This window comes from Sebastes umbrosus, chromosome 18 (assembly GCF_015220745.1).
Source record: "Sebastes umbrosus isolate fSebUmb1 chromosome 18, fSebUmb1.pri, whole genome shotgun sequence".
In the NCBI taxonomy this organism is placed as follows: Eukaryota; Metazoa; Chordata; class Actinopteri; order Perciformes; family Sebastidae; genus Sebastes; species Sebastes umbrosus.
This window is the reverse complement of record NC_051286.1, coordinates 13227832-13246651: the sequence shown is the minus strand read 5'-3', so window position 1 is coordinate 13246651 and position 18820 is coordinate 13227832. Positions and strand designations below refer to the sequence as shown.

General features: G+C 39.6%; 1 protein-coding gene across 1 annotated transcript; it reads left to right on the top strand.

The window, feature by feature from the left end:
• Window positions 1-536: 536 nt before the first annotated feature.
• si:ch211-225h24.2 lies at window positions 537-18493 on the top strand. Its single transcript, XM_037751319.1, has 4 exons — window positions 537-1031; window positions 8846-8902; window positions 15096-15211; window positions 16745-18493. The coding sequence occupies exons 1-4, from the start codon at window positions 945-947 to the stop codon at window positions 17181-17183; spliced, it is 699 nt and encodes a 232-aa protein (XP_037607247.1). The 5' UTR covers window positions 537-944; the 3' UTR covers window positions 17184-18493.
• The last annotated feature ends 327 nt before the right edge of the window (window positions 18494-18820 follow it).

Here is an 18820-nt window from a genome sequence, read left to right as displayed (position 1 = left end):
AAATTTATTGTTTTAGTGCTGCTTGTACTCATGAACAGGTTCTGAGTACTTCATACCCAGGTGAGTAAGATAAGATAAGGTGAACATTTATTAATCCCCGGAGGGAAATTCAGGAGTCAAAGCAGCAACATCAGCAAACAAAGGTAGAGGTATACAAAAATTATAAAAACCATTATAGAGATATAAAAGATACAGAGTGAATGGGTGAACATAGTGTGTGCAGTCCATCAATAAATAAATGTAGTATGTGCAATAAATAAATGTAATATGTATATATGTGCAGTCTATAAAGTGGTTTATAGGATGTATAGTGTAAAGTAAGTGTAAAGTGCACCAGTGGTTAGAGTCCAAGATGGTTGTAGATAGTGCATGTTTAAAGTTCTTAAAGTCCTCATAGTTCTCAGTAGAATAGAATAGAATAGTAGAGTATATAATTTAATTCAAATAAAAAACTGATTTATAAACTATTTATAAAATGTGACTCCATTGTGTCCAAATATCTTTTTTTCAGTTTTCCCAGTCATCCAGAATATAAAAAAGTGACATTATTCTCGATGCTTGTATTGGCCAGAGATGAGACGTACTGTATGACCCCTTCCTGTTACTACCATGGAGACTATGGGATGGGAGGAGCGACGTGTTTTTGGTCCAGGTGGTCGAGTCTGCGTAAATACGCACCAAACACTTACGAAATAGTGAGCTTCATAAAAAAAAAGGAAAAAAAAAGCTGGATCCTTGCAGTTCCTGGCACTTCTATGAATGAATAAGCTGTTTTTCAGAGAGAACGCCTCCTGGATTTGATCTGCTGCTGGAGAGAAATAACCAAAAGAGCGTTTCGTGCGTCGCTGCGAGAAAAAACGGAGAAAACAGGAGCAAACACAGTTCAGGGTGAACTTTAGACTTTTAGCCAAAAAAGGCAACTTGTTTCAGCGACAAGTGGAGATATGTTCAAGAAAAGCAAGAGTAAAGTGCTGGTGGATTATGCGTCAGAGGAAGAAGACATGTCCTGGCACTATCATCACTCCTACAAGGTAATGATTAGACGGATGGAAAGGAAACTCAAACAATGAGTCAGTTATGTTAAGGGGGTTAAAAATGGCAATTTACTTTACTAGAATGTATTATTGCACTTGTTCAGGCCACACTTGTTTCAGGATTTTTTTTTTTTTTTTTTTTTTACTTTAAACAAGTGTCTGGATAGTAAAATGACAGTAAAGCTGTGTCTGAGATAGATATTTTTTTAATATATTTTTTTCCCCTTAACATAACAATGACAGTCAGTTACGTTAAGGGGGTTAAAATGGCAAAATGTGTTATTTTACTAGAATGTATTATTGCACTTGTTTCAGGATTTTTTTTTTTTTACTAGAAACAAGTGTCTGGATAGTAAAATGACAGTAAAGCTGTGTGAAAAAACATTGTATGACATGTTTTCATCAAATTTACGTGTAAAAAAGCTTAAATTATCTGTTGAGATTGATATTTTTTTATATATATTTGTCCCCTTAATATAACAATGACAGTCAGTTATGTTAAGGGGGTTAAAAATGGCAATTTACTTTACTAGAATGTATTATTGCATTTGTTCAGGCCACACTTGTTTCAGGATTTTTTTTTTTTACTAGAAACAAGTGTCTGGATAGTAAAATGACAGTAAAGCTGTGTGAAAAAACATTGTATGACATGTTTTCATCAAATTTACTTATAAAAAAAGCTTAAATTATTTGTTGAGATTGATATTTTTTTTAATATTTTTTTCCCCTTAACATAACAATGACAGTCAGTTATGTTAAGGGGGTTAAAATAGCAAATCACTTTACTAGAATGTATTATTGCATTTGTTCAGGTCACACTTGTTTCAGGATTTTTTTTTTTTTCTAGAAACAAGTGTCAGGATACTAAAATGACAGTAAAGCTGTGTTAAAAAACATTGTATGACATGTTTTCATCAAATTTACTTATAAAAAAGCTTAAATTATTTGTTGAGATTGATTTTTTTTTTTTTTTACAGTGGCCCAATACACAAAGTAGGCCTGTTTTAAAGTAAATTCATAATAAATCCATTAAAAAAAATATATATAAATGATCATATTTCAACTACATTTTTAGTTTGAAGCTGCTAAATTTCCTAAAAAGTGACCAAATTTACACCTTATGTTGTTTAACTGTGGAGCAGAGGGAGGAGGGGGAGGAGGAGGAGGACAAGTGCTTTAACTCCTGTCATGCCAGCTGAGGAGGAGAGTGAAAGAAAATGCTGAGAGGTTTAAAAAGACCACATTTTACATGGAGACTGCAAAACCATAAAACATATATAAATAAGCTATTTAAAAGGAAAACTATATCTTCTGTGTTCTTAATGGGATATTACAGCAATATAAATGCGATAATAGGAGAAAGAAAAATATCAACAACATAAATCCTTCTGTATAAAACAGGAGTATCATAGTTTAAAATACAGTAGAAATACTTTTAGACTATTGAATCTGTTTGGATCGTGTTAAGCTTAAAGATCAGAGTTTGGACTGACAGACGGCACTTGTTATTGGAAAAATAGATTGAATACAAACACACACACATGCTCCTTTGTGCTAATACACATTTCTGAGGTGAGCGGCGCTGTGTGAGTTCTAAGAGCCTCTGTATCAGCACTTGCAAGCAGCTGGGCTCTGTCAAGGTGTTGGGGGGACAAAGGGGAGAATCATGATAAGACACACAAACACACACACACGCACACCACACTTACACACACAAGCAGCCAAAGGCATCCAGCAGTCCTGTCTCATAAGAAATAGCAAGCTGGCATGTTTATTTCTTCAGCTTCTTGCAGTAAAATCATTTCCAATAGACATATATCAGGCTATACCAGTAGATTGTAAATGGGACAAGTTTCTGGTGTTCTTCTAGTTAAATCCTACATTTCTAGTAAAAGGAGACATTTGGTTGGTTTCTAAAACCCCAGAATCTCGGGATAGACATACTAGTTCAAACTCACACTTATTTTTCTCCATAAAGGTTAAAGTCATGATGAAGTCAAAATAATGTGCTATCACGAATCAAGGTTTTACGGTGCTGAATTCCAAATTCTGAGTATCTATGATTGAGGTATTGCCTCCACACGGCTCTCAACGTGGCGACGGCTGAGCCAGCGGCTAACTAACGGTGCCAACAGTGCTAAACAACTGCAACAGTTTTTTAGCTACCAGTGTTAACCTGAGGGGGAACTGGAGGGTGGGCGTTACGTTTCCACAGTGACATCATGGGTCGGGACGGCGTCATCAGCTGTAACCGCCATATGTAGTCAGTGGGGCGCAACACACTGGGACTCACATGCACTAACATGCACATGCGGCCGGACCGGCTACGTAAACAAAGCACAGAGAAGCTCAGATTACAACACACACACCTGCTCAGGTAGACATTACTCCTCTATATCTTTACATAGGAAATAGTTGTTTGCTGCTATATTAATGCTCTGAATTCTGAATTTAGCACGTTTAAGCATTCAGAGGCTTACTAACATGCCAATACAACGTGGTACAGTGCTTGAATTAGTAAAACTACACATTAACAAGTATGGTAATAATAATAGTAACAGAGGAGACGAGCAATTAAACAAAAAAAAAGTGATAATTTATTAACACAAACAGAAAACAATTTAAAAAGTTCATTTTTAAAACATTGTGGACTTGTGATCAGATTTTATCCACTGCCTGTAGCTCCTTCTGTGTATTACCATACAGCATTCACTGGATGTATAAATGTGTCATGTAGTAGGCAATTGGGAAGATCAACCAACACCACTTCCCAACATTTATCATCTGTTGTTGTGATAATGTCGAGATCTGTGACCCTTGGCTTGGTTTTATTTGTCGTTCTTAACTTCCATCCTGGGAACCAATGTATGTGGCCCTTACCTCCGAAGAGCTGCTTTGAGTTCAGTTTGTGACTCTGTCACCAGTGGTCACCAGAGCTACTTTGGAGGATAAGAGCTGATCTAAGATCAGAGCAGCAACTGCTCCTCAGAATTCCTGGGAAAGTCATCAGGGAGGTCTCCTCGAGTCTCCATGGCGATTAAATACATGCAGGGGTCAGGGGTCGGATCATAAAATGTGGTAAACACAGTGAAGAGGCAGATCCAGCCCAGCAGTGATACAGGATGAAGAGTTATGATAACACAGTCTGGACGTGCAGGCCTTTCCTTCCCATTATTCAAACCACTGTCTGATAGAGAGTGAAGCAGAGAGGGCGAAAGATGGATTATCTGGAGCATCTTTGCGTCACGATCACATTGCATTAATATTGTAGCCGCTTTTTAAATTCTTTTAGAGTCACCAAAGATAAATAGACTGCCAGACTGAAGTAGAAAAATGTTAAAAATCAACTTTAAAGCTACAAAAATGGAGATTTAAGGGGAAAGTCAGGGTTCAAAATATGGTTACGAATAACAATTATTTTCAGTATCACATTTTCTTGACTATTCAATAAAACTTTTGGTCTGTAACACGTCAGAAAATAGTGACAAATGCTCATTCCAATTTCCCAGAATGCAAATTCATATTGTTTGTTTTGTCTGACCAGCAGTAGCTCAAAACCTGAATACATACAGCTTACTATCTTAAGAACACAAAGAAAAGCAGCAAATCTTCATATTTGAGAAGCTGGAACCAGTTCAGCAGTTTATGTTTGATGAATGACATTAAAGGAACAGTGTGTAACTATTAGCAGAGTGCAAAACCGTGGTACCGCCAGCCACCGTCTGACTTCCGTTACTCCTAAAGTAGTGTTATTATGATAAGGATGGCCTCTGAGCGAATGACGTTACCACGGTTTTGCACTCGGCGGCTCACGTCACCGCAATCTTGGAAAGGGAGAAGTGAGGGGAGGGTACTCAGTTGGTTGCAATCTGCAACCACACCACTAGATGTCGCTAAATCCTACACACTATACCTTTAAATGATTAATCGATTGTCAAATTGTTACAAATACATTTTTTGACAATTCACTAATGAATTTGTCACTTTAGAAATAAGGTTTTACATTACAGTTATTAAGAGAAATAACATTAACTCGCTTTCACACATCCACACTTGGAAATTGCTCTGTTGACTACTGGGTATCTCCACTGGAGGTCGGGGGTCCTGGTGGTACAGGGATGGAACCAGTGACCCACAAGTCTGACTATTAACTTCTCTGACTCTTGTACATAGTATTTTCTCACTTGATCTAAATGTTACGTTTACTTATAGTCATTACAAGATACAGTAGGTCTCTTTGCACTTGTTTATTCTGTGTTATCTCTGTTTATGTTTTATGGCGGAGCAGATGATCGCCATGTCGTGCCAGTCAAATGAGCTGAAACTGTACATCAGCGTCAGACACAGACAGAGACCAGCAGGCAGACAGATAGAGACAGACAAGCATTAAGGGATAATACATCCATAGACACACAGAGGAAAAAGAGGGAGAGCATAAAAGGGGGAAATTAATATCCGTTCTCCCCGCACAGTGCTGTAGGGCGACTACAGTACAGGCCCTATGTGCTGCAGCTTGCTTTCACTCTCTATTGAAGTTCAACAGGCTACAAGAGGCAGCTGTGAGCTTGCAGGTGGTGCGTGTGGGCCTGTTTGTCTATGGCTTAAAGCGGTAACACACCTGAATACTTCAATAACACCACTCTAATACCACCTCTTTGTGAAGTGGGATCATGAGAGTACAGATCCAGGTCTGTGCAAAACCTTCAGACGGCCTCACATCTAAATCATTAGTGGCGAGGAAAAGAAAAGGTAAAGCCGAGTGGATCATCTGTTGAAGGGATCAAAATTGTAGAAATCAAACATTTGTCAGTTTTGTCTTACAAGTTCAAACCAAATCAACATGATGTAAAAAAAATAAAAAAAGGGGGGGATTTGTCTGAAGCCTTTTTACATTTAAAGCAATAGTTAGACATTCAACATGTTTCTGATATGAGATGATATAGACCAGGAGGTCGATACACTCTCATATCTGAATGCCAAACATTAAGCTGCAGCCAGGTGATGGTTAGCTTAGTTTAGCACAAAGACTGGAAACAGGTGGAAACAGCTATCCATGCTCTGTCCAAAGACTCAGAGAAATCACTGCTGCTCCTGTAAAATCATAATGTGTCATTTTTACTACGATAAATGAGATATAGCACGTTAAGGGAGCTTTAGATATTCTGGTAGGCCAGTTCGAACAGTTGCAGCATTTGTGTAATATCATTCAAACCGTATTACGAGCAGTCGAGTAGGAAAAAGTGTCAATATACTGTTGGCAGATAGGCTGCCAATCCACCACTACTAAAAAAAAAAATTAAATTAAAAAATGAAAAAATTAAATACAATTTTAACACATATCGATTCACCCTAAAATTTAATTTAATGAGCTAAAAAAAAAGAGCTAAAATGAGCTATTCACATATTGTGTGTATTTGATTTCACTTGTTATAGAACAGTAAAAATACTGTATACAACTTCACAAAAGTAGCTAATTTAGGTTATTTAAATGATGTGTACGAGACAGTCGAGGTAACTTCCTGGAATAATCCCTGAACACTCCCAAGCTGGAATAATCAGAGGTCTTCCTGTTTTTTTTTTTTTCCATTTTGCCGACATTGCGAAAATGTACATGTAGCACGAGCCAGGCTAGGTGTTTCCCCCTGTTTCCAGTCTCTATGCTAAGCTAAGCTAACCATCTCCTGGCTGTGTAGCTTCATATTTAGTGTACAGGTATAAGAGTGGTAGCAATATTCTCATCTACGATATGGCCAAAAATTCTATCACGATATAGATCATTTCATATTGTGATAACAATATATATATCACGATATAGCAGGTATTCTAGTTATTCAATAAATAGTAAAAAAAAGCAAAATGAACATGAAAGTTTAAGTGAAATTATAAAGAAAAAATAAATAAATATAAACCTAGCCTATATCGCGATAGAAATGACATTTACAATATTTACGATAGACATTTTTTACATCGTTTTGTCGATATAGATCATCATATTGCCCAGCCCTATTCTCATCTAACCGCGTCAAGAAAGTGAATCAGCGTATTTCTCTAAATGTTGAACTATTCCTTTAAATACATTTGGTCTAGTATTGGTGAAATATACCAACGCTGCTGGCAAAAACATGTTCTGAGTCCCGGAGCTTGGAGAACGTTGAGTATTGTTGGTGTGCAATGGCTTTTGGAAACTACTGTTGGTACTTTGGTATTGAAATTCACTGTGCATCTTTATTGCCTAGTAATCTGGCTTTTTAAAAGACAACACTGTGGTAACATTTACACACAGACTCAGACAAAGAGAGAAAGAGAGGCAGACCGAGAAAAAATGGCCCCCTGAGGTGCGAAAGCACAACTCTTGCTTTTCTGTTGTTCGGAGCGTTTTTCACCCCCCGAAACACTACTCTCTCCCCCTAAATCTCCCCCCTCTCCCTCAAGTTGTTAATGCTTTTACGCTCCAACAGTAGTCAGCAATCAGTGTGTGTGAGTGTGTCTTTGATCGGCTCAGGTGGCAGAGACCCAGCAGACTTTGCTCAGACATGTCCAACCGCCGTTTCTCCTCCTCTCTCTCTCTCTCTCTCTGGTGGAGTTGTTAGATGTTAGAAGTTCTTACAGCTTTGATCATTTTACAGGAATTATGTCTCCACATCAGTAATCTCCGGCTCAGCTGCACGTCTGATGACTTCTCGCTGCCCTCTTTTATATGATTTAATGTTTTTAAGTCTTTTGGAGCAAGTCCAAGTCAAGTCACAAGTCAGTCAAACAGGCAAAGCACGAGTGTGGCATGATGAGGGTTTTGATAACCCTCAACTTCAGGTTGCTTAGGACTGATTTGTTTTACTTGAAAATATATTTTTTGCTCTTTTAGCCTTGCACAGATCATTAATCAGTCTAAATTTAGGTGTGGGAGGAGTAAACATAATCTGCTAAGTTAAAAAAAAAGAGATATTTACATGATTATGTGCCTGTTCACTTTATGTTTGGGCACTTAAAGCTGTGTTATTTACTTTCCGTTTCAATGTTTTGCTTTCAAGTGTCAAGTCGAGTCAAATCTCCATAATTCAGTTAGGTTCAACTTTATTGTCATTATACTTGTGCGCAACAAAATATAGGCTGGTATGACTTCCTAAAAAAAAAAAATTAAATAAAAAAAAAAAGAAGGAAGTTGTAATAAAAAGTATATAATAAGTAAATAAATTGCAAAAGTATTTCCAGATGCAGGATAATTACAGTGTACACTGCTGTTTGCACTGTAAAAATATTGTAGAAGGGTCACCGCAGTGAAGTTCAAGTTAAAACCAAATGTTTGTGACTTCAGTCCAAATCAAGTCAAAGTCACAAACCTCTGGCCTACAGCTCTGTCTTATCAAAACAAAGTGCTTTACATAAATAACAAAAACAATGAATCTATAACACAAATATTATACAAAGGATATATGAAAAATGTTGAAAAAACCCCCCTGGAGACTGAAGCACAATGGAGCCAAAATAGCTCCACTTATATACTCAAATAGTGTCATGTACTGTCGAGTCAATAGGTCATGGATTTATTTTCTCTCTCTTTTGTGTTTCAATCTGCCGTCTGAGTTCAGTAGCTTCCCCTCATCCTCCCCGCTCCTCCATCCTTCCATCCCTCCATCTCGCCCTCCAAACACGGCGTGTTTATGTTACACCTCTGAAAAAGGTTGCCCCTCTCTTTTACAGGAAAGCCTGCACACACACATCCCTGCTGCAAAGTGTGGCGGGTGTGTGTGTTTGTGGGGTGGTTGCTATTTGTGTTAACTCACTGCTGGTGTGTGCGTGTGTGTGTGTCACAGGACAAAGACATACAAGGAGAGGAAGAGGAGGAGGAAGCTGTCACTGCAGTATCCAAGGTAAACAGCACCACTTCACAGCTATTTGGACGTAACACAGACACAAACTATTTGCTTCCAAACTCAACTTACACAGCTCCCCCCTAAAGATATGCACCCATCCAACATGCTCTTATCTTCTCACACATTGACACACACATGCACAACAACATCACACTTTTGACGTCACAAAAGAATGTTATGTCACCAAAACATCCAAATCCTTTGGCCCCCGATGCACTCACATGCACAGCCAGTTTCTTCTTGTCAGATGACCGCAAAAGGTTTCACGGTGCAGCTGAGGTAAAGCAGGAAGGTCGGAGGACTGCTGTGTTTATCTGTAAACACGCCAGCTTTCAGCTGTCATCCCCTGCTTTATCCTTAAACTTATCACTGGAATACGGTCTTGTTTGTTGTTATGGCGCATGCATGTGTATCTGTTATCCTTATCCTAAAACATACAGTTGGGATCAGTGGAGTGAGGTCACTGTAGTTTAGAGTAAAGATTTAAAGGACCAGTGTGTAGCATTTAGGGGGATGTATTTGCAGAAATTGAATATAATATTCATAACTATGTTTTCTTTAGTGTATAATCACCTGAAAATAAGAATTGTTTTCATAACCTTAGAATGAGCTGTTTGTATTGACATAGGGAGCGGTTCCTCTCGGTCATGTCTAGAAGGTAACCCGCAAACACTGTTAACTTTTCCAGCTTGGGCCGGAGTCGACAACGTTGCTCGCTGCCGTCACCGCCGCTCTCTTGCTTCACCACTCACTTCCCACATACACACACTCTAAGCACTGGCTCTGCTCCAAATGACCTACACCACTCTTACAACAACTGGCTCTAGAGAGGGCCATTCACGGCCACCGTAGTTCTTCTACATGCTTGGCACACGGGAGAGGCTTCAGTTGGTTGCAATCTGCAACCTCACCGCTAAATACCGCCAGATCGTACACACTTTTATCCTTTAAAGGATAATTATGGTTTATTACAACTTGGGTCTTCTATTTGTAGTTTTGACCATCATTTTTTTATCAGTAATAATAACATTGTAGTCGATTGCTGAGACCTGGGAACGCTGCAACAACGTTAAAAAGAAAGTCAGACGGGGCAAGAGACACAAACAGTCATATGATCTTAAACAAACCCTTAGGCAAAGGTAGCTAAGGTTAGTCAAACAAAATAGGAGGAACAAAACACAGGCAAACAGGAAAATGATCAACCAAACTGTCTGTTGCAAACATCCCCATCACAGTTTACAGATCAACTTCCTAGTTTATCTACTATAACATCGGGTGAAACCACAAGGAACTGGACTCAAATGCATGACGCAGAGAGAAGAGTGAGATCCGTACTTGCCAGAAACAGGTACGCTACACAGGTAGTCAGTCCAAAAACAGGCAAAGGTATCCAAAAACGCAAACGAGCCTAAATATGCAGAAGACAGGTCTAAATCACATTGGGAATACTCGCAGAAACAAAGCTAGAGCACTAACTAAGAAAAGCTAAGACGAACTGGCACAGACTAAAGGGAGCACATTGAAAGGAGGGTGATAACGAGGACCAGGTGAAAGCAGAGCTAACGAGGGACAGGTGAAAACAATCAGGGCGCAGGTGAAAACACCACGACAGGAAGTGAAGTGAAACAAACCAAAATAAAACAGGAAATAATAACTAACAACGGGAAACAAGTAAAACATTACACTCACTTTCACTTTCAGTTTAATTTACAACTAAAGTGATTCACAAAAAACGTTCTTACAAAATATTTATGCTCAGTAACTGCAGGTGTAACTGTTACATAACAAACGGTACCAACTGACAAAGCTAATGTTAGCTTTCTAATAATATATTACGTTGTAATATATTAAGTAAAGAGTAAAAGTAGAGTGAAAATGACTTGTTGTGAACACAGGACACGAAAGAATAGCTGAAGTGAGACTTTTGTAACACGCGGGACACAAGCAGCGGCCTACTGGATGAAAGCCCATCCACCGCAGCACTTTCCCTGAGCGTTTACTGTTGACGCGGATGGGTTTATATTGTAGTTAATGGAAAGGCCAGTGCGTTTCATACCGCCGCTAAAGGGTGCCTTGTGCGTTGTAATCAGCCACGTATACAAGTGAAAGTTACACATGATTGACAATAAGTTTAATACATCATATGTTATTTTTTGGCATTTATGTTATACAGTAATTTGATGCTGCAGTGACTTTCCCTTAACATAGATTATTACTCTTGATTGACAGCGCTAGGCTTGTTTGCTGACAACCAATTTACACATTATAAATTGTAAATTAGGCTAAAGGTCAAAGTGAGTCAGATGGAGAAAATGTCTTTGTCATCATCTCTGTTAACTTTGAATTTGTAAATAATGGTTTTATGATGCAGGTTAGACAAGTGTCCTCTGTGTGTGCAGCCAACTTTATCTGCAGCTGTATCCACTCCAAACAGTGTGTGTGTGTGTGTGTGTGTGTGTGTGAGATTATGTGCTGTGAGTCTTTGTTCATGAGAGATATGTCACATCTCCTGATCTGCACTGACGACAAGTCCTCACTCAAAGGCATGGCCTCAAAACACTCCCAGTGCATTGTCTTTGAACTCTGGCTGCCTTCCCTCTGTACTGTATGTATAGCTACTGTAGGTGACTTAGTTCACAGGACATATTTCACGACCGGTCGTGTTTGTGAGGACCGGGGATGGCTGGTCCGGACAAGGGAAGGAAACGCAGCATTCTTTCGAGGAGCTGGGCCTTTAGGACGGGAACAATCACTGTGGAAGAAAAACAAGGCCGAAAATAGCCACAGACGGCTCTGACACCGTGGAAGGCTCCAATTCTTCCACTATCGGCTGTTTTATGCTCATATTAGGACTCACAAAGTTGGCATGGAGTCCTGGAAGTACCATATTGTACCAATAACTCCCACTGACGTTAGCTTTGGGCCAAATAGACACTCTGATATGATTGTGACACACAGCAATTAGTTCATTATTTTTAAGTGGAATCACTTATTAAGAGTCAGCTTTAGACTGGTAAATTTAAACATCTGGATTTTTATGTTTTGTTACTGTTCATTTTTTTTAAAGCTTTTCAGATAAATTACTTGAAATGCAGGCTATAAATGCTGTCAAGCTGAGTCTGAATGTAATTTGAATAAAAGCACCCTTTGTTTAAAAGGTATATAAGTGGTATTAACATTCAATAACTTGTGACTAATAAAGGATTATCTCATCTTACCTTATCTTATATTGTCTTAACATGATTCAAATTGAAACATGTTTCTGTTTATCACCATCAAACAGGTCTGAAGTATTTAGGTTGAAAAGTTTTACAATACAATGAAAGGGGGTCCTTGGAAAATGTTCGCCCCTGTAAGGGGTCCCTGGCCCCAAAAAGTTTGAGAACCCCTGTCATAAAGGACTTATTTTAGAAACAGTTATCTAGCCTGGCTGGTACTTAACCCCCTGTAAAACCACTTTGGTTCTTGTTACAGATTAAACAAACAGATACAACATGTTAATAAGTGAGGTGAAGTCAGTCAGAGTTTCTGTTTGATGGATTTTGTTACCTTCAGATAGAGCTAGGCTTGTTGTTTTCCCCCTAGCGTCATATTGAATGGATGGATATGAGAGTGATATCAATCTTTAATCTAACTCTTGGCAAGAATATGTGTAGCTATTTCTTCAAGTCATGTCACACAAAAATACCAAACATTTGCAGATCCAAGCTTCTTAAAAGAGATAATTTGCTGGTTTGCTGGTCTGTGATTTATGGTTACGGTTTATAGACTAAATAATCAATTAAAAAAAGACAGATTCATTGATGATGGAAATAATCATTAGATGCAGCCCTACTACATAACATCACATATAACAATCATTCACAAACTCCTACCAAATGGTCAAACTAGGCAGCGCTGATCAAATATAAATCAATATTCTGTTACTGTAATGCCTATTCCTCGCCCCAAATGTTTGAGAAAGTTTGCTACGGCTGGTGCGCTGTTCTTGGTATTTCCTCAACTGATCGCAACGTGACTGCCGGGTGACAAACTTTCTAATTTTACAGCTAAACAGTACGCTACAAGATGTTTCTGAAAACATTCTCTGCCAGATATAACATTACAGTAACAGAATATTGATTCATATTTGATCAGTGCTGCCTAGTTTGACCGTTTTATCTGAGTTTGCGAGTGATTGACAACTGCTCAGAGACGGCAAGGCTCCAGCTCGGCTCTGATTGAGGCACAGAGGCACATGATTTTTTATTAGATTACCTGTCTCATGCAGGATATAGTGACCGTTTTATAAAAATATATTTTTTTTCAATCATATTTGCTCCAATCTGCCTACTTCGGCTTTAATACCTGAAGCTGAGGCTGTCACATAACCTCCAACGACCTGATTGCTGTCTCAAAATAAACCTGTATTGTGTCGTCTGTTAACCACAATTAGCAATGTTTCCAAATTCAAATGCCTCTTTAATCTCCCAGCCTCCATCTCTGGCGTATGGATGGAGGAATTCGGTCCAATAAGAGCTCTATTGTTCTGCCAGGCGTGGAGCTGTATGTAGGTAAAGCTCCCCCACACAGCGAGCCTCACTGAGCTGCTTGGTTTACCTGCTGTTTGACTGGAGAGATTACTGGAGCACTGAGCTGCTTTTGGATCTAGAGGCCCGGAGGTTAATGCTGAAGAGAATGGTGAATAGGCAGGCCTCTGTACTGTATGCATGCATGCACATACACAGCGGGAATGTAGCTACAGTTCATACACCCTGATACACTCAATCTGTTTTGGCATCTCTGGTTTCTGTTACTGCAAAGCTCGAACTACAGCAAATCTGATCCACGGTCTGTTTACGCTTGACGGCACACAGGAAACAAGAAGCAGAGCGAGGAGGGATACAGAAAAAGAGTAGAGACGGGGTGTTGAAATAGCTGAGAAGAAATTCTTGTAAATATTTTTTGATGATAATAAACTCCAAGAAACTGACGGCGTTCATGTCCTGAAGCAGGGTGAGACGAGGAGGATTTTATCATGTGTGTTAGAGCTTGTGTAGCCTCTGTAGGACAAACAGTTCTGTATAAGTTCATGCTATCTAAACTGTGACATTGTGAAGCTTGATCTGAGACCTGGTGACAGATCTTATTGTAGGCTACGAGTTCCTGTTTGGTTTGAGAGATTCTCGCTTTCATGTTAGTTGTTTGCTTGTTGTAGCTGCTGTCACATCCTCAGTAGAGGAGAGATGCTTTGAGTCAAGCACCTCCTCGATGGGTAAAATACAGAAACAAAAAAAGCAGTTTAGGGGTCGACAAGGTCAGATGCATTCATCAAATAATGTTAGCACTGAGAGTGTTTTGACAACGGTAAAACAAAAGGCAGGCATGGATATGAGTAGGAGTAAACGTTATGGCCTTGACAGTTGACATTGGGAATTCTTCCCAGGCACGGGGAGAAACGGAGCCAAAATCTTGCTCCATAATCGCCGAGGAGGGCGGTATATCTGTGCTGCGAGGGCAGGGAGGAATTCTGATGTGACGGGGGAGACCGGGGGAGTTTCAGAGGAGGAGTGGAGGGTCTTCCACTGGAATGTGCCGTACGTTACTGCCAAGTCAATGCCAGTCAAGCTTTCTCTCTCTATACTTATCTACCTATAGCACAGAATTTGTAGCTATAAGGTTTTTGTCCAACAGCAAGTAGTTGGTAGTATCAATTTACCTTAAAGGAGGAGTTTTGGGGAATACGCTTCTTTGGTTTATTCTCAAGCACCACCCTCTCGCGTCACTTCTGGTTGCAAAAAGCCAAGATGATGACACCCAAAATGTCCAACTCGAGGCTTAAAAACCGCATAGTCACAAACCAACCAATGTCAAACTATTCCTTTAAGGATGATTGGTGCTGCAGAAAAAAAAAATCTTTCTACATGTGCGATACTGAATAATTTTTGTTAACGTGAAAAGAGGGGCTTAAAAATGGATGATAAATGTGTAGATGAATTAGATTTGACGGAGAGCACATTTCATTGGTTCAAAGCCAATGAAGCCCATCACAGAATTTCAAGAAGTGCACATCTGTGAGGTTGACTGCACCCTCTTCGGATGCATAAATCACTCACAGATAAGCATCAGAGATATGAAACTATAACATGCAACAGATGCGGATAATCATTCCAGCTCTGTGATTCACAATCATATGCTCAATTTCTGTCAGGAGGCCAAGGTGAAGAAGATCATGTCCAAGAAAGAGAGGAGGGAAAAGAAGATGTTCTCCTCTAAAGATGACGAGCACTTCTTGTTGACCGGAGTGAACCTGACTGACCGCAGAGGGTGAGGTTACACACACAATAACTTTATCATTGCACGTGTCACACCATGTTTTTTTACATATACAATACATACAAAAAGTCATATTATGAAAAAAAAAAGCATCTGGCTCACACTTTTAAAAAAATCTCCTACTTTATGTGCCAAACTTTAAGTCTGATATTGATTGCCAGGTGGATTTGAAGCCACAAATACAACCTCTGTACACTCAAGTGGTCCGAATTTCCCAGATCGTTCCTGGTTCACGTCATTGTAAGTGGGATATACTACTGTAAGTAGCCATTGCCGGTCAAGTGCGTGCAAAAAAAATATTTACAAACTTGATTAGAAATAATGGAGTCACGTCCAACCACTTGTATTTGTTTGAATGTAAGTCAGAGCTTCATTCACCAGCAGTTAATAACTTTCAGACCCCTCGAGGAAGTGGAACATGTATGAAGAGGAAAACCTAAATTAATCACCCCTCTCTGACAAACAACCGGGAATTCCTATATAATGGCTCGCTGCATGGGAAAAGTTCCAGTCTCCAGTGTAAAGATGTCACGTACACCACCCAGTCAGTCCTATTTATAGTTAAGACGTGAGCGGTCGACTGGTTATTCAACCTGTTTGTACAAAAAAGGCGTATGAATGCCACGATAATGCGCAAGGCATTTAGTGTGCAACGCCTTTCTTGCTTTTGGTGTGGCATTTGTCCGGCATGTAGTCTGTACTCAGTCCAATGTAAAGGCATCCGCGTCAATGTGCTACGCTCAGAGGTAAAGACGTAGAAAATAAGCGAGAAAGGCCGACTATTGCGGGATGGGTCCAACAAACACACGACTTTCAACCAGGAGAACGGTGTTTTGTTTTTGTTTTGTCATGCATCCGCGCTGGCGATAGCCGTGGCCTGAGGCATTTTGTTCTCGGGTTGTCCGTCCGTCCGTCTGTACGTTAGTACGCATTCTTGTGTACGTGATATCTCAGGAACGCCTGGAGCAAATTTCTTCAAATTTGGCACAAACGTCAACTTGGACACAACGATGAACTGATTCGATTTTGGTGGTCAAAGGACCTCACAAAACACGTTTTTGGCCATAACTCAAGAATTCACACAAAGTCTTTCCGAATAAAATGATGATGGGCATTTTGGATAGACATGGATGTAAAGTGCAACTGGTGGAGGTGTAAAAGTGCGAGGTGGTAATTCTAGTTTTGTATGTTATGTTTGTGACGTGTTTTCTGTACTTATGTTACTTTGCTTCCGTACATATTTTACTTAGTGTACGTACTTATTTCAAGCCCAACAATGTTTTTCTTAAACTTAACTAAGGTGTTTTGTTGCCTAAACTTAATTGCGTTACTGTAGTTTTGTTGCGTGGCGTACAAATGACACGCGAAAACGCTAAATTGTGTCCTCATGACGTGGAAAGTCTGTGATCTCGTGCTATTTATACGCTTTCCCGTGAGACCAAATTGGGGTATGTTATGCACTGAAATTTTTGTGCAACAGCTGCTTTTTAAGTATGTGCTTCTCTTCTCTGTTTTTCTCTTAAGGTCTCACAAGAAAATCAAGGATGATGAGAAGGAGAAGGAAAAAAAGGACAAGCCAGAGAAGGGCCACTGTTTCTGGGAGAGCGTCACCATGACGATGAGGCAGATCTCGCCTACCAAAAAACTGGAGAAGATGGAGGGCTGGGAGCCGCCTCACCTGGAGAACTTAACTGAGACTGTGACCGACGAAGCCCCAGAGGACAAGAGCCAGGAAGGGGACTCGCCAGTGTCCTCACCCGACTCTCTAGGCCTCCCGTTGGAGCTGGCCTCCTGGGCGGGCCAGGGTCTCGAGGAGGACTCCTCCCGCTATGCTAATCTGTCGGACTCCAAGGATTCAACAGCCGCCGTCACGTGGACAGCCCGCGCCAAAGTCAAGCTGGCCGGCATCAGCAGGATGAGCAGAGGGATTGTGTCGGAAAGTGCTTGGGAAGGGTTTAAATAGGAGCCAGTTTACCTTCCTCATCTATCATCAATAAAGAGGATGAAGACCTGAACCAAATATCTGCTCGTCTCTGTAGTCTAGTTGTGGACGAAACCGGTGCTAATGTCAACTGGCATTGAGATGCTGTTGTAAAGCCCTGAACATAACACATGAAGGTTGTCCCTATGATTTTAGCTTTGAAGTCCTTAAAGACAATATATGTCAGTTTTCTCAATGGACTTTTTTGCCACTTTTGAATCACTGACACAAACTGTAAATTACAACAACAAAAAAAAAGCCTTAAACTACTGTACCATGTTAACTGTGATACCCACTGGCCTGGCATTTAGATATTTTATATAGCCGTGAAATGGGAAGAGTGATTTTCATATAATTATTGTGGCTGTCAGTCGTAGAGAATCAATGAAGAATAATGCAGACTTTTCACTTCCAGTCTGGAGCCTTAATTTATACATCAATAATGGGCTTAAAATCTGTGCAGTCATGAAACAACTTATGAAATAATTTGGATCTGGAATATTAGTGTGCGTGTTTGTATCTGTGTGTGTGAGAAAGAGAGGTAGAGGAGAGGAAGTGAGTTTTTTGGATGGACATGCACGCACTTTTGTTGTAGTGAATCACAGTTGTGAAGGAGATTTGAAGTCGTGTTGGGATCATGTGGGGGAACAAATCTAAACAACCCCCTTAGTGTCATAGATATACATGTTTAAATCTGATGCTGAATAATATTTATAAAATTTGTAATGATGACAAGATAAAAGCCGAAGTCTGTGTATACTTGTTTCGCAAGAAAAGCAGTGACTCCATGCACCTGTGAAGTGCCTTGTATCAACAGAATGACATCATGTGTTTGCTGAAAACTAGCTGAGCTCATCACAATGTCTATGCATGTGCAGGTGTGTTGCATCAACCATCGAGACACTAACTGGTTTCCAGTTACAATCCCTGGATGCCGTTAGCTTCACCAGCAGGAGCAGCACAAGTGTTTGTGTGCTACATTATAAAACACAGGTCAGGTCTTTAAATCTGTTTGCATATCTGTATATTGTATATTGACTGAGACAATGAAGAGTCGTTTCATTTCTACAATGATTTTTCTTTTAGGTGAATGAGAAACGTCGTGCCACTGGTTTTTTTCTTCTCTTCTTTTTCTTTGTTTTAATCTGTTTTGTTTGATACTGATGTCTGCTTTAATCGCAGCCAGAGGTGTACACAGATACAGGTCCACTTCCAGGGACGCCTGTATCCTGTATTTATTCACTAAATGGCTGGGCCACATTTTCTCAAGCACAATAAAGATCTAGTCTGACTGTCTGGCTCTACTTTATTCAACATCGCAGTTTGGAATAGAGCTGTAACGATAAATCGATTAGTTATCAACTATTAAATTAACCACCAACTATTTTGATAATTGATTAATCGGTTTAAGTAATTAAAAAATCTCCGATTGAAGCTTCTTAAATGTGAATATTTTCTGTTTTCTTTACTCCTCTATGACAGTAAACTGTCAGTAAACAATCTTTAAGTTGTGGACATCATCTTGGGCTTTGGGAAACACTGATCGGCATTTTTCACCATTTTCTGACATTTTATAGACCAAACAACTAATTGATTAATCAAGAAAATAATCGTCAGAT